We start from the raw sequence: 12,500 nt of genomic DNA on the forward strand, positions 1-12,500 counted from the left end.
CCATTTCCTTTCGTTAATCATGAAATAACCTTGTGCAACATTGACTCGTGATTCAGCCAGATATCTCTAGCGGCCTACACACTGTGCAGGCTAAACTGAATGTGTACGGGGGACCATACACACTCAGTTTGGCCTGCACAGTCCTGGTTTTGTCCGGATGCCGGACAGGCAGCCTGCGAGTGTATGGGTCGCTTTTAGTGACTTGAGGTCAACACCCCGTTCTAATCAGCTCTTCCATGTGAGAGTTTAGTGATAAGGTTGGCCAATGCAGTCATTCTTTTCATGAAATATTCTGAGACGTTCATTATGATAGAACATCTCGTCCAGTGGTCGAATATCTAATCAATAATATTTAGATAAATCGTATCATAAGACAGATTCGTTTATTATTACTCAAATGACTCATGTAGTCTTTAGTCATTTAGAAAGATATTCATAGATACATTCTTTCCTTCTCTTATGCCAGTTTCGCATCCAGTGGATTTTTTCCCTTGTCAGCACAAAGAGAAATAATACACATAATGTGAGTCTGGCAAACAAAAGAGGGATCTCACTGCCCTTGATGACCTGTGAATGGGAACCCAATCAACTGATATATTTTTTAAGCAGTAAAAAAATAACTTGCCCCTTTTTTCATCATGAACCAATCTTATGAACGTCAAAAGTATTGATCGTCAATGGACCACTATACTAAGAAGAAAACCTTATCGAGTATATACAAAGATTCAGGTTTGTGTGCAGAAACCTCTGACCAGAGGAAAGGTGTAGCGGTGACTGCAGTTGACGTGTTGGAAGTGGTACATACATCTGACTCCGCAAAGGGATTCCGTCAGCTGAATCAAACAGCCTAGTGACAGCTGGAATCAAGTATGATGGCAGCCAGAATTGGAGCTTATTGGGAGCCGAAATAAGCCGGAAGCCAAAGGACGGTATCTGACGCAGATGTCGGGGAAAAGATTAATCATGGTAGGCTTGTGGGGTTTTGACCCCTTACCTGAATCGAATAGTCTCGCGTCGGTCATAATAAAAGTAGTAGTGGTTCTTGTATCTGAAGAAATAATGAGAGTAGGGGAGGAGGAGGAGGAGGAGAAGAGGCAGATGAGAAAGAAGACTTAGTAACCATATAGTGAGCGCCACCACTATCGGTTGTTTTAAGAAAAGATTAGACAACTTTATGGATGAGGATGTCAGGTGGTAACGGACATGAAACGGCCTAGTGTAGGCCTTATGGTCTCTTGCAGTCTCCTTTATTCTTATGTTCTTGCGTGAAGGAGAGAACGTGAATATGCGTGTTACGATATATCACAGGACCGTGAATTGTAGATGGTGGTAGACTGTGGATATTTAGTTCATCACGATCATCAGGCACTGCAAGAACGAATATTTTTTAACAAAATAACTTGCATTTTGAGTTATTTTTCTTTTCCTGCTCCTCTAGGTGAAATAAACTGGTGCCCCACCACCTTTCTCCCTTTTGATCTCCTGTCCAAAAGAATTGACCGTACTAACCCTGACCTCACTACCACGGTATCTATGACTGTGTCGCCAGTTGTCGTTATCATCATCATCATCCACCATCACCACGGAGTCACAGAACTCCAACCTTGCACAGAAAGAGCGTTGGGTAGTGAAACAAATGGAATATTATCAACGAGACGTTTATTATCTCAGTTTGGTATACAAACGATGACCTTCACAATGGTCACCTCCGTACATTGATATCTTATCTAATGTATCTCCCTCCCCGGTGATTCACAGTAGAGTAAACCCACCCAGAAACGCGCAGGGAGTCTGAGGAGGAAGCTGGGTGTGATAGGGGTGGGACGGGCCATCAGACTAGGTAATGAGGAAGCCACCGTCGACTGGAAGCGCATGCCCGTGGACCATGTCGCTGGCGTCCGACAACAGGTACGTGATGGCCCTGACAACATCCTCCACCTCGGCGAAGCGTTTCTGCGGGATCCTGGCCAGCATGGGCTCGGCCCTCTCCGGAGGGGACCAGAAGCGGCGAGCCATGTCGGTCATCACCACCGTGGGGCAGACGGAGTTGACCCGGATGCCCTTGGACCCCAACTCGAGGGCCATGACCTGAGTTAACATGTCAACCGCGGCCTTGGTGCAACCGTACACGCTGTGGTGGAGCAGGGCACGCTTGGCGGCCTGAGAGGACACGTTCACGATGGTGCCCTTCAAGCCCCGGGCCAACAAATCACTCACCACCACTTGTGACACGTTCATTACCGCCTTCACGTGGACGCTGAAGAGCTTGTCCATGTCCTCTTGCTTGGCCTCCAAGAAGGAAGCCACGTGGCCAATGCCAGCGTTGTTGACGAGCAGGTGGAACGGCGTGAGCTTCTCCACTGCGGTCCTCGTGGCGTCCCAGTCGGCCAAATCCACACACACCGTTTGTATCTTCGGGCATTCCTCCTGCAGCGTCTTCAGGTTGGCATCGGTCTTGCTGAGGGCCACAACCTCGGCGCCTAGCTCGACCAACCGCTTGGCTGTGGCCCGGCCGATGCCCGCACCGGCGCCCGTCACCAGCGCCCGCTTACCGGCGAAACTGTATGGACCTGACATGGCGGCTGAGGAAGCGCTAGGATACACGCCCGAATTCGCGCGTGGGACAAACCTGATTCTCCTTAAAAGGATTAACGAATTCGTAACTATTTGGTCTGCCGGCTTCCGTACACGGTAGTTGTAGTAGTACTGGTGGGCCAGTCGATGGGAAGAGGCGGGGTAATAGGTGGAGGAAGGAGTGCACACTCACCAGATAAGCTACCAAGTAAGTTGGCCGAAAATTAAATTCGCGAGTGAGTCCCACTTTCGCGACGGGACGCTGGTGGTTTGTCTTCGGCCCAAGTCCCGGCTTTCCAATAGGTGGTCATGTTATCTAAAAAGGTGTGAGCTTTCCGTGCGGTTATCAAAGGAGGGATAATTTACAACCTGTCCCTTTGTTACAACTGAACACCAGCTCCTCACCACAACACATGTGACCTTGGGGATGATGCGGGAACGCACAAACGAACGAACGTACCCACGCTTGCACACGCACGCACGAACACACAAGCAACAGATCGGGGCGTGTGGACTCCTCTTCCTCCCTACCACCCCCTTCAAAGACTGTACGACAACAATTGTCATTCCCTTATTTCCTTAGCAATTCAACAGCAGCATCAACGAGATTATCGTATATGAATGTCAGAAAGAAATAGACAAGAACTGGTTTACCAACAAATAATTGTTTGTTTTAATAGATGAGATATCTTTATGGAGGTAAGGGACATGGAACTGCCTAATATAGGCCTTATGTTCTCTTGAAGTCTCCTCAATTCCCGTGTTCTTTATGTCAGACCCCTATAAAAAGTGTTTCTGGTAAATATGAATAAACTAGAGAACACGTAACCCAAACAGCCGTGCAAATATACACAAAAAAAAAGGGTTCTTATTCAATTCCATTGTTCTGGGTCAGCGTTTCTCAACCAGGGTTCCCCGGAACCCTAAGGTTCCGAAAAAGGTCCCTAAGGGTTCCGCGAGAACATGTGAGATAAGCTAATGCACTTTTGATTTTTTATTTAATTTCATATACGTAACATAATTAAACACGCAAGACATATTCCTGGTTATTGTAATAATGTAATATAGACATCATCCTATCTAACCTATTATTACGATGAAACTAAAATGAGAAAGATATGGTATGTTTTTTTTGTTTTTTGTTTTTTCTTGTTTTGTTTTTTTTGGCGCAGGGGTTCCTTGAGACATGCAATTTATTTTGAAGGTTACGCAAGGGTGAAAAGGTTGAGAAACGCTGTTCTGGGTTGCATTAATTACCACATTACCTTATTGATACTACGTCTGAAATCAGACACGAGTAACTCGCACACCCTAGTTGGGTGGCCGAATAGTGGCTCCCATACTTGGACTCCCGTGCGGTCAGTGCGCATGGCGACTGACAGACAAGGAAAAAAGACTATTGAGTCTTGTCTGAACCATGTACCTGTCGCTGGGATGCGGATCTCCGCGCTGTGGCGTTTTTTCTGTGTAGTTGGTTAGTGCCTAAGCCGCTTAGATAAACAAAATAACCCTGTTCTCACTCTTGACACATTTCATTATATATATATATATATATATATATATATATATATATATATATATAAACAATGTGTGTGTGTGTGTGTGTGTGTGTGTGTGTGTGTGTGTGTGTGTGTGTGTGTGTGTGTGTGTGTGTATGTGTGTGTGTGTGTGTGTGTGTATTTTGTACTGGAGATTAGGCAGCATGTGTTTATCCTTACAGCTTGGAACGCGGAAGCTTCGAATTCGATCCCTGGTCAGTGGAAAAATACTTTAATGACTTTCCAAGCCCTTTCCACGACGGCGGACACCAGAGGTGCGGTATACCATCGTCGCATATATAGGACCTAATCAGTGGGGTCGGGTTGATTGCACCGATTTCAGACTTCATTCACAATCTTCATTCCAACGCACCAACGACAACTTTACATGCAGCACTTTTCATCACACATAAGGCAGTGTGTCACCAGACAGGACATGGTGTTAACACCAAAACTACAAAACAAGACAAGACAAGACAAGACAGTTGTATCGCTGTGGTGTATTCCCCTCTGGTTTCGCCTTGTACTAACAAGGGTTCTGTTTCGATTCCTTCTGGTTACCAGTGATTGTTACTTATTACAGGTCTCTGGTAACTTAGTGTATTCGGGTCTGTATTGGACGTCTTGTAAAAGTACTATTGGTGTCTAGATCGGACCCAAGATATCTCAACTTGGACGAATTTCCGTTTTTTTTTTTTTTTTTTTTTTTTTTTTTTTTTTTTTTTTTTAAGTCATGCTGACAGCCGACAACTGTTTCCCTCCCGCCTGGTGACACAGACAACAGTCCTGCGTTTCATCTGGTAAAGATCTATGGGAATACATAAGAACAAATGCTCTTTTTTATCAGTGAAGCATGAGCCATCAATTAACACCATTACTGATGTGTCAATAACTGCTATTAGAATATTAATTAAGACACTAATTAAAATAGATTAAATTGATTAGTTAATTGAAAGTATTTCTGGAAGGCAAAATAATTCATATTGATATTTGCGGGTTAGAAAAGAGTCAACGTAGTGATCAAGTCATCAGGCATTCCCTCCGTTTCACACGACTTTTTGCCGTGCGCCGTCCACGATACGACGTCGTGTTCTCAAATAACCATGGGTGCCTATGGACGCTTTCACGGGTGCTCGTGGTAGACGTGTGAAAACGTCCATAGACACTCGTGGTTATTTAAGAGCACGACGTCGTGTCGTGGACGCCACACGGCGAAAAGTCGTGTGAAACGAGACTTAGTCTCTGCCTAGTAGGCGGAAGTGGTAGGAAAATGGCGGAAGTCTTTAGAGATTGTATTCGTCTCCGACATTTCACTAGCGCTTCTGTCCTCTTGGAGAGTGTTATGCATTTATGGAGATATATTGGACCCCGTCTAAGGGACCAATACTGACCGCTTTCGGAGAATTGCAGCTGATTTTATGTTTGTTGTGCACACGATGGAAAACTAGGGAAGGACATTTTTGCTGTCAGCTTTTATTTTATTTATTTATGTTTATGTGTTCCTTTATTTCTGTTTTGTTTATTTACGTATTTATCTATTTGTTTTTATTAATCAGTTTTAATTTGTACTATTTTTTCTAATTTACTTATATATTTTCATAATTTCTTAATTCATATACTCATTTGACTTTTATTATATTTTGTTTTTATTACTTTATTTTGTTTGTCTTATTATATTTTTGTTTTTTCTTTATCTATTTATTTGTTTATCTATTTTATTTTATTTCTATTTTTTCTGTTTTTATTTTTGTTTATTTATTTATTTTATATATATATATTTTTTTATTTATTAATTTATTTTTTTATTCACTTATTCATTTATTTATTTATTTTTTGTACGCGGAGTTAATCCTTCCCCGATTGAGGGTTTTGACTGCCCTGGAGGAAACAGTCTGAGTAGTTGCCAAGAATGCGTAATTTTTGTTGATGGCGCCCGACCCTCAGGGGGCCTCGCGTCTCTTCGACAGGACGAAAAGGTCGCAGTTCTAGCGTTCCGATGGATCAGTTGTCGCCGGTTACCTGAAGGCCGCGGGTCTTCTGTAAGAGAGACCAGGGGCAACGGATTTTTTTTTTTTTTTTTTTTTTTTTATCCCAGGCTAATTATTTCAAGCTTAATCTCACACGGTTATTTTGGTTTATGGAACACTATGAGAAGAAGAGAAGAGATGAAGAGAATAGCGACTAGCAAAACTGACTAACATATTCTTGATCTCTCTAGCTGGAGTAAGAGTTAGTTAAGTGAGAGACAATTTAGACGTTCATCTTTGAAAGTTGTGTCTGTTTTGTACAGAATCTTATCGCAGGATCTGGAGGCTCCATAGTGGTTGTTAGGTGTCAAACCAGGACCTTTCTCATCATGCTACCTCCTTTATTTATTAATTTTATTTGTATATTTATTTTATTCATTTATATATCTGTCTATCTACTAATTAATTAGTCTATTTATTTATCTATTTATTCATTTATTTATAGAAAGTGAGATAAACGAAGATGATGAGAAATTTGCATGCAAAAACATTTTACTTCTTTTATAAGTAACTGCAGTTGATTCTTAAGCTACTGGTATCTGCATTCAACACTTGAGTTTATTTTGACTGCCGTCAGGTGATTTTATTAAAATCAAGAAAACTCCGACACTGTAGGCTCCTAAAGCACCTTAAGGTGAAGTGTCATTTAAATCAACTTTTGAGTTATGGAGTAGACAGCTTGTTCCCTTGTGTAAATATGACTTCTGAAATATTGGCAAATGCACAAATAAGTGCAAAGGTTAATAAAACATGTCTGTTGACACCAAGGAACATCAAAATAGATCACAATCACACACAAACACACACACACACAAACACACACAAACACACACACACACACACACACACGCACACACACACACGCACACACACACACACACACACAGTGGTAGAGTTCCTGGCAGCCACTACGGCGGTCCGGGTTCGAATCCCGCCCAGGACTAAAATAATTTCAGTATCACTGCACTGCTGGTTGTTACTCCAACTCTCGTAGGCGGGGAGTTGGGTGTGTGTGTGCGTGTAAGGTCACAGCATGACCCATAGATAGGTCATATATGAGCTCTCTTCCGGGAGGGAAATAGCTGTCGATCACGAGTTCAAGACGTGATCCAAGACCATGGTGAATCACACACACACACACACACACACACACACACACACACACACACACACACACACACACACGAACTAGCCTTTGTATATGAGTTGCATCGAAGCTAGGCCATGATCCGAACAGTTCCTGCAATCCGATGGCCAGGATGATATTTTGCCCCTTTTACAAAGGATTACAAAGGCGGAGCATGCCGACAGGAGACCTTTTGGTCCATATCTAGGTCGGATGCAAAAAAAGAATCATAATAATAATAAGATAATAAATAAAAACTATAATAATGTAAATAACAAATAAAATACAAACAGGTAAATATTAAAAAATAGTAAATTGACATATAACTAATAATAAATGAAAATCAAACAGACAAATGATAACAAAATAAAAACAAATAATATAAAATAAATTATAATCATTACAGCATCTTGCTTAGGTGTTTATCTAAATGATTCTTAAAGCTTCGAACTGAACTACATTGCACTACCTGTGCAGGAAGTTTATTCCATTCATTAACTACACGGTTGGCAAAGTTGTTTCTACCTACTTCCAAATTGAATCTATTCAACTCTACTTGGATAGCAAAAGTGGTTATGTGCAAAACTTATTTAATTCACATTGTATACAGAATAATTATTTATCTACAATGAAGTTGGGTGTGAACAGAGTGCAAGCGATCCGAGTTCGAATCCCGCCCAAGACTGAAATCATTTCAGTATCGCTGCGCTACAAGTCGTTACTCCGATTCTCGTGGGTGTGAAGTTGGGTGTGTGTGTGTGCGTGTAACGTCACAGTATTACCTATAGATCGGTCATATATGAGCTCTGAGCTTTCTTCTGGCAGGGTAAAAAACTATCTATCACGAGTCCAACACGTGATCCAAGACCAAGGTGAATCACACACACACACACACACACACACACACACACACACACACACACACACACACGAATGTACAGCTAAATAAAGTAATTGGGAAATAAGAGACAGGGTCCCACTAGCGTTGCTCCATTCCTGTGTAATACAATTAGGTTAATACACACATACATACGCACACACACAAACACACACACACACACGTACACACACACACACACACACACACACACACACACACACACACACACACACACGGCGCGCATGAAGTCATGGACACACATTAATGAATAGATCAACAAGTTTCTAGAGTTATATGGAAGACCTTAAGAAATTTAAACAGAAATAGGATTAGAGAGGCGGAAGAAGCGATGGGGGGAGGGAAGTGGAGGGGGGATTTATGCTTTGGAAGTGATAGATGTGGGCAGGGGCAGCGAAGCACGTCTGAGATACGAGAGAGAGAGAGAGAGAGAGAGAGAGAGAGAGAGAGAGAGAGAGAGAGATTACGAGGCAATATTTTGATATTCAGAAACGGGCTATGAAGAAACATAAACAACAACCAGACATATCTCAACACGTTGAAAAAATACTTTATGATGAAATGTTAAAATACAGAGATTAGTGGTATCAATTAGTGAGGTGCTAAGCTGTGTTGGTCAACAGGATTTTCTTTCTATTTGTAGGTATGGCAGATTATGTAGATAAGTTTATTCTCACAGATCCAGAGCCTAAGTGCCTCCTGCAAAATCTTTTCAAGAAAATTAGACAGGGAGCTATTATTATACTAGAAAATAAAAATTATAGTAATAACAATAATAATGATGATGATAATAATAATAATCATAATGATAATAATAATAATAATAATAATAATAATAATAATAATAATACATACATACATATACCAAGGCTTTTTCCCCCTTCCAAGGGAGGTAGCCACAAAGGGAAAGGCATAAAAACACTCCCACCCATTTCATCCCTAAATACACTCCACACCCCTCCCACCCTTCCTCTCATCTGAGCACCTCCTGGATGACGGGTCATCCCTGAACCCTGCCCACCGCCCTGGGTCAGAAGCAGTGTCGCAAGACACAGTACATCCACAGCAAGGCCGCTTCATTTAATCGGCGACCCCCCCCTCTCCGTCCCCCTTTGCATATAAGGAGAGGACGGGGAGAAATCCCTTCGGGCTGCGTCAAAATTTACTCACACATACTACCCCACCCCCCACCCCCCGCCCATTCCTCCTCATGCAGTCACAACATCATCCATATACAAACCATTCTCCACTCACCTCTGTCTTCCGTCCTCTCCCTTCCTTCCTCAACAGACATTCCCCTCTTCCCCAAAGCCCCTTCACCCCATCCATCCACCTCATCCTAGGACGTCCCCTCATGTTCACTCCCTCCACATCTGCCTTCCATACCTCCTTTACTAGTCTTTCTTCACTCATTCTTTCCATGTGTCCAAACCATCCTAATATTCTTTCATCAACCCTCTCTCCCAAATCCTTTTTCACCCCTGTTCTCCTCCTCACCTCCTCATTTCTCACTCTATCTAGCCTAGTAACCCCCACCATACTTCTCAGACACCTCATCTCAAACACATTCAAACTCCTCTCTTCTTCTCTTATGTTCCACGTTTCTGCCCCATACAGTGCTGTTGGCACAATCACTCCTTCATACAGTCTCCTCTTCGCATCCATTCCCAAATGTCTATTTCTCATTACACTCTTTAAACCACCAAGGCATTTACTCGCTTCTCTCAATCTACATTCTACCTCCACCTTCACTCCACCTTTTCCTGCTACACTTGCACCCAAGTATCTAAAACTATCCACTTCCTCCAGTCGCTCTCCCTTAATGTTCACTTCCAGTCTACTGCCACTTTCACCCCTTGTACATCTCATCACCTTACTTTTACCCACATTTATCTTTAGCTTTCTTCTATCACATACTCTCCCAAACTCTGCCACCAGCTTCCTCAATCCCTCCTCTGACCCTGCCACAAGCGCAGTGTCGTCCGCAAACAACAGCTGGCTCACCTCCCACTTTTCTCCATTTTCTTTAACCATCTCCAATCCCTGACTCACTACCCTAGCATTCACCTAATAATAATAATGATAATGATAATGATAGTGATAATAATAATAATAATAATAATAATAATAATAACAGTAATAACAATAATAATGATAATAATGATAACAATAATAATAATAATAATAATAACAATAATGATAATAATAATAATAGTAATAATAATGACATAATAATTATACTACTGCTACTACTACTACTACTACTACTACTACTACTACTACTACTACTACTACTACTACTACTACTACAATTGCTAATGATAATGATAATAATATTAATAATAGTAATAATAATAATAATAATAATAATAATAATAATAATAATAATAATAATAATAATAATAATAATAATAACAATAATAATAATAATAATAATAATAATATTAATAATAATAATGATAATGATAATAATAATGATAATAATAATGATAATAATAATAATAATAATAATAATAATAATAATAATAATAATAATGATAATGATAATAGTAATAATAATAATAATAATAATAATAATAATAATAATAATAATAATAATAATAATAATAATAATAATAAATAGATAAAATCGGAACTTGGGATTCAGCCTACCTAATATTTATAAACAATTCTATATCCTGTGAAGACGTAAAAAAGGTCTCAAGGTTAAACAAATTCTGAGGAAAACTGATGGAAACAGCTGTAAGAGAGACAGCCGCGCTTTAGGTAGAAATCAAGAGTCAGATGAATGACAGTTAACATAGTCTCAGGCATAAAGGCTCGTGCGCAATTATAGGCAAATCGAACAGAACAAGACAGAAACAAGAGAAAGGGCAATCTAGTCATAAGCGAGTTTGATGTCTCATATGCACAAAACTACTAAGGACGTATCATATTCAATGAAACCTGGCGTTGTCACACGTGACTATTTTTCCTCCGATTGTTGGAGCAGACTAGCAGCTTTCGGTAAGGAATTTAATATGCTGGAGGAAAATAAATGTCCTCCAGTATATCAAATGATATTCTATGAAAATTATTGAGAAAACAAAATAGTTTGCCACAGTGATTTCACGGCGGAAAAATCTCTGGAGGTGGGCGGTACAGCCGATTAGTTGGAGGTTGGTGGAAAAATAGCCCAGTGTGATAATCCCTTTATGGATTAAAAAAACAAGCATAATCGGCTTGTTGATTTGAATGGCAGCATTTAATATGTATTTCGTTCGTAAACCACTTCTATATGTTTATAACATATAAATCTACTACATATTTTCGTGGTCATGTTAGATTTTGGACAATATCAAGTAAGCCATTTACATCAACTAGATATTCAAGATTTAGACAGGATGGTACTGTGGAGCAGTAAGCGTCAGATTAAATTCAACTCTCGTAAATATCAAATGATCCACGTAAATTAATTACAATTTAGTCTTTTGGAATAAGTTTAACCTTGGGAATATACGTCAATTGTGATCTATATAAGAACATAAGAATGAAGGAGACAGCAAGAAACCATAAAGCCTATACTAGGCAGTTCCTTGTCCCTTACCACCTGCCATCCCCATCTATAAAACTACCTCATCTTCTGTTAAAACAACCAATCTTTTTTAGCGCTCACTACATGGGGTGAATGGAGAGGGGTTGTGTATAGATGATGCTGTGATGCATGAGGTGGAGTGGGTGGGGGATGGGGGGTGAGGAAGTATGTATGAGAAAACAAATTGACGCAGCCCGAAGGGATTTCTCCCCGTCTTCTCCTTTTCTGCATGAGGGGACGGAGAGGGTGGGGGGGTCGCCGAATATATGAAGCAGCCTTGCTGTGGATGTGCTGTGTCTTGCGACACTGCTTCTGACCCAGGGCAGTGGACAGGATGCAGGGATGACCCGTCATCCAGGAGGTGCCAAGATAAGAGGGAGGGAGGAGGGTGGAGGGGAGTGGAATATATAGGAAATGGAATGGGTGGGAGTGGTTTCTATGCCTTTTTCTTTCTGGCTACCCCCCATGTAGGGGGGAAAAGCCTTTGGTATATGTATGTACATGGTTGCTATGGTTACTAAGTCTATCCCATTCGTTAACCATTCTATTGATAAACCAGTTTTTGCCTGTTTCCTTCTTAACCCATTAAACCCCGATGACAAGATTATTTTGTCATTTGGTCAAATAAAACAAAAAATCATAAAACACCAAAATGTTTGATCAAACACCAGAAAAATATGACGTCAGTCCTCGCACGAAGCGAGGACTGACGTTATATTTTTCTGGTGTTTGATCAAACATTTTGGTGTTTTATGATTTTTTG

At 40.8% G+C, this 12,500-nt stretch overlaps 2 protein-coding genes across 6 annotated transcripts in view; one reads left to right on the top strand and one right to left on the bottom strand.

Moving 5' to 3' along the window:
* The window catches only part of LOC143021080 (adenylate cyclase type 6-like), a 733,530-nt gene that overhangs the window by 489,102 nt on the left and 231,928 nt on the right, over positions 1–12,500 (top strand). The window lies entirely within an intron of this gene.
* On the bottom strand, positions 1,643–2,740 carry LOC143021082 (L-xylulose reductase-like). The gene has a single exon (XM_076178343.1). It carries the CDS (start codon positions 2,575–2,577, stop codon positions 1,837–1,839), a length of 741 nt encoding a protein of 246 aa, XP_076034458.1. The 5' UTR covers positions 2,578–2,740; the 3' UTR covers positions 1,643–1,836.

This window comes from Oratosquilla oratoria, chromosome 41, assembly GCF_046742065.1.
Source record: "Oratosquilla oratoria isolate Oo_2021 chromosome 41, ASM4674206v1, whole genome shotgun sequence".
NCBI classification, from domain to species: Eukaryota; Metazoa; Arthropoda; class Malacostraca; order Stomatopoda; family Squillidae; genus Oratosquilla; species Oratosquilla oratoria.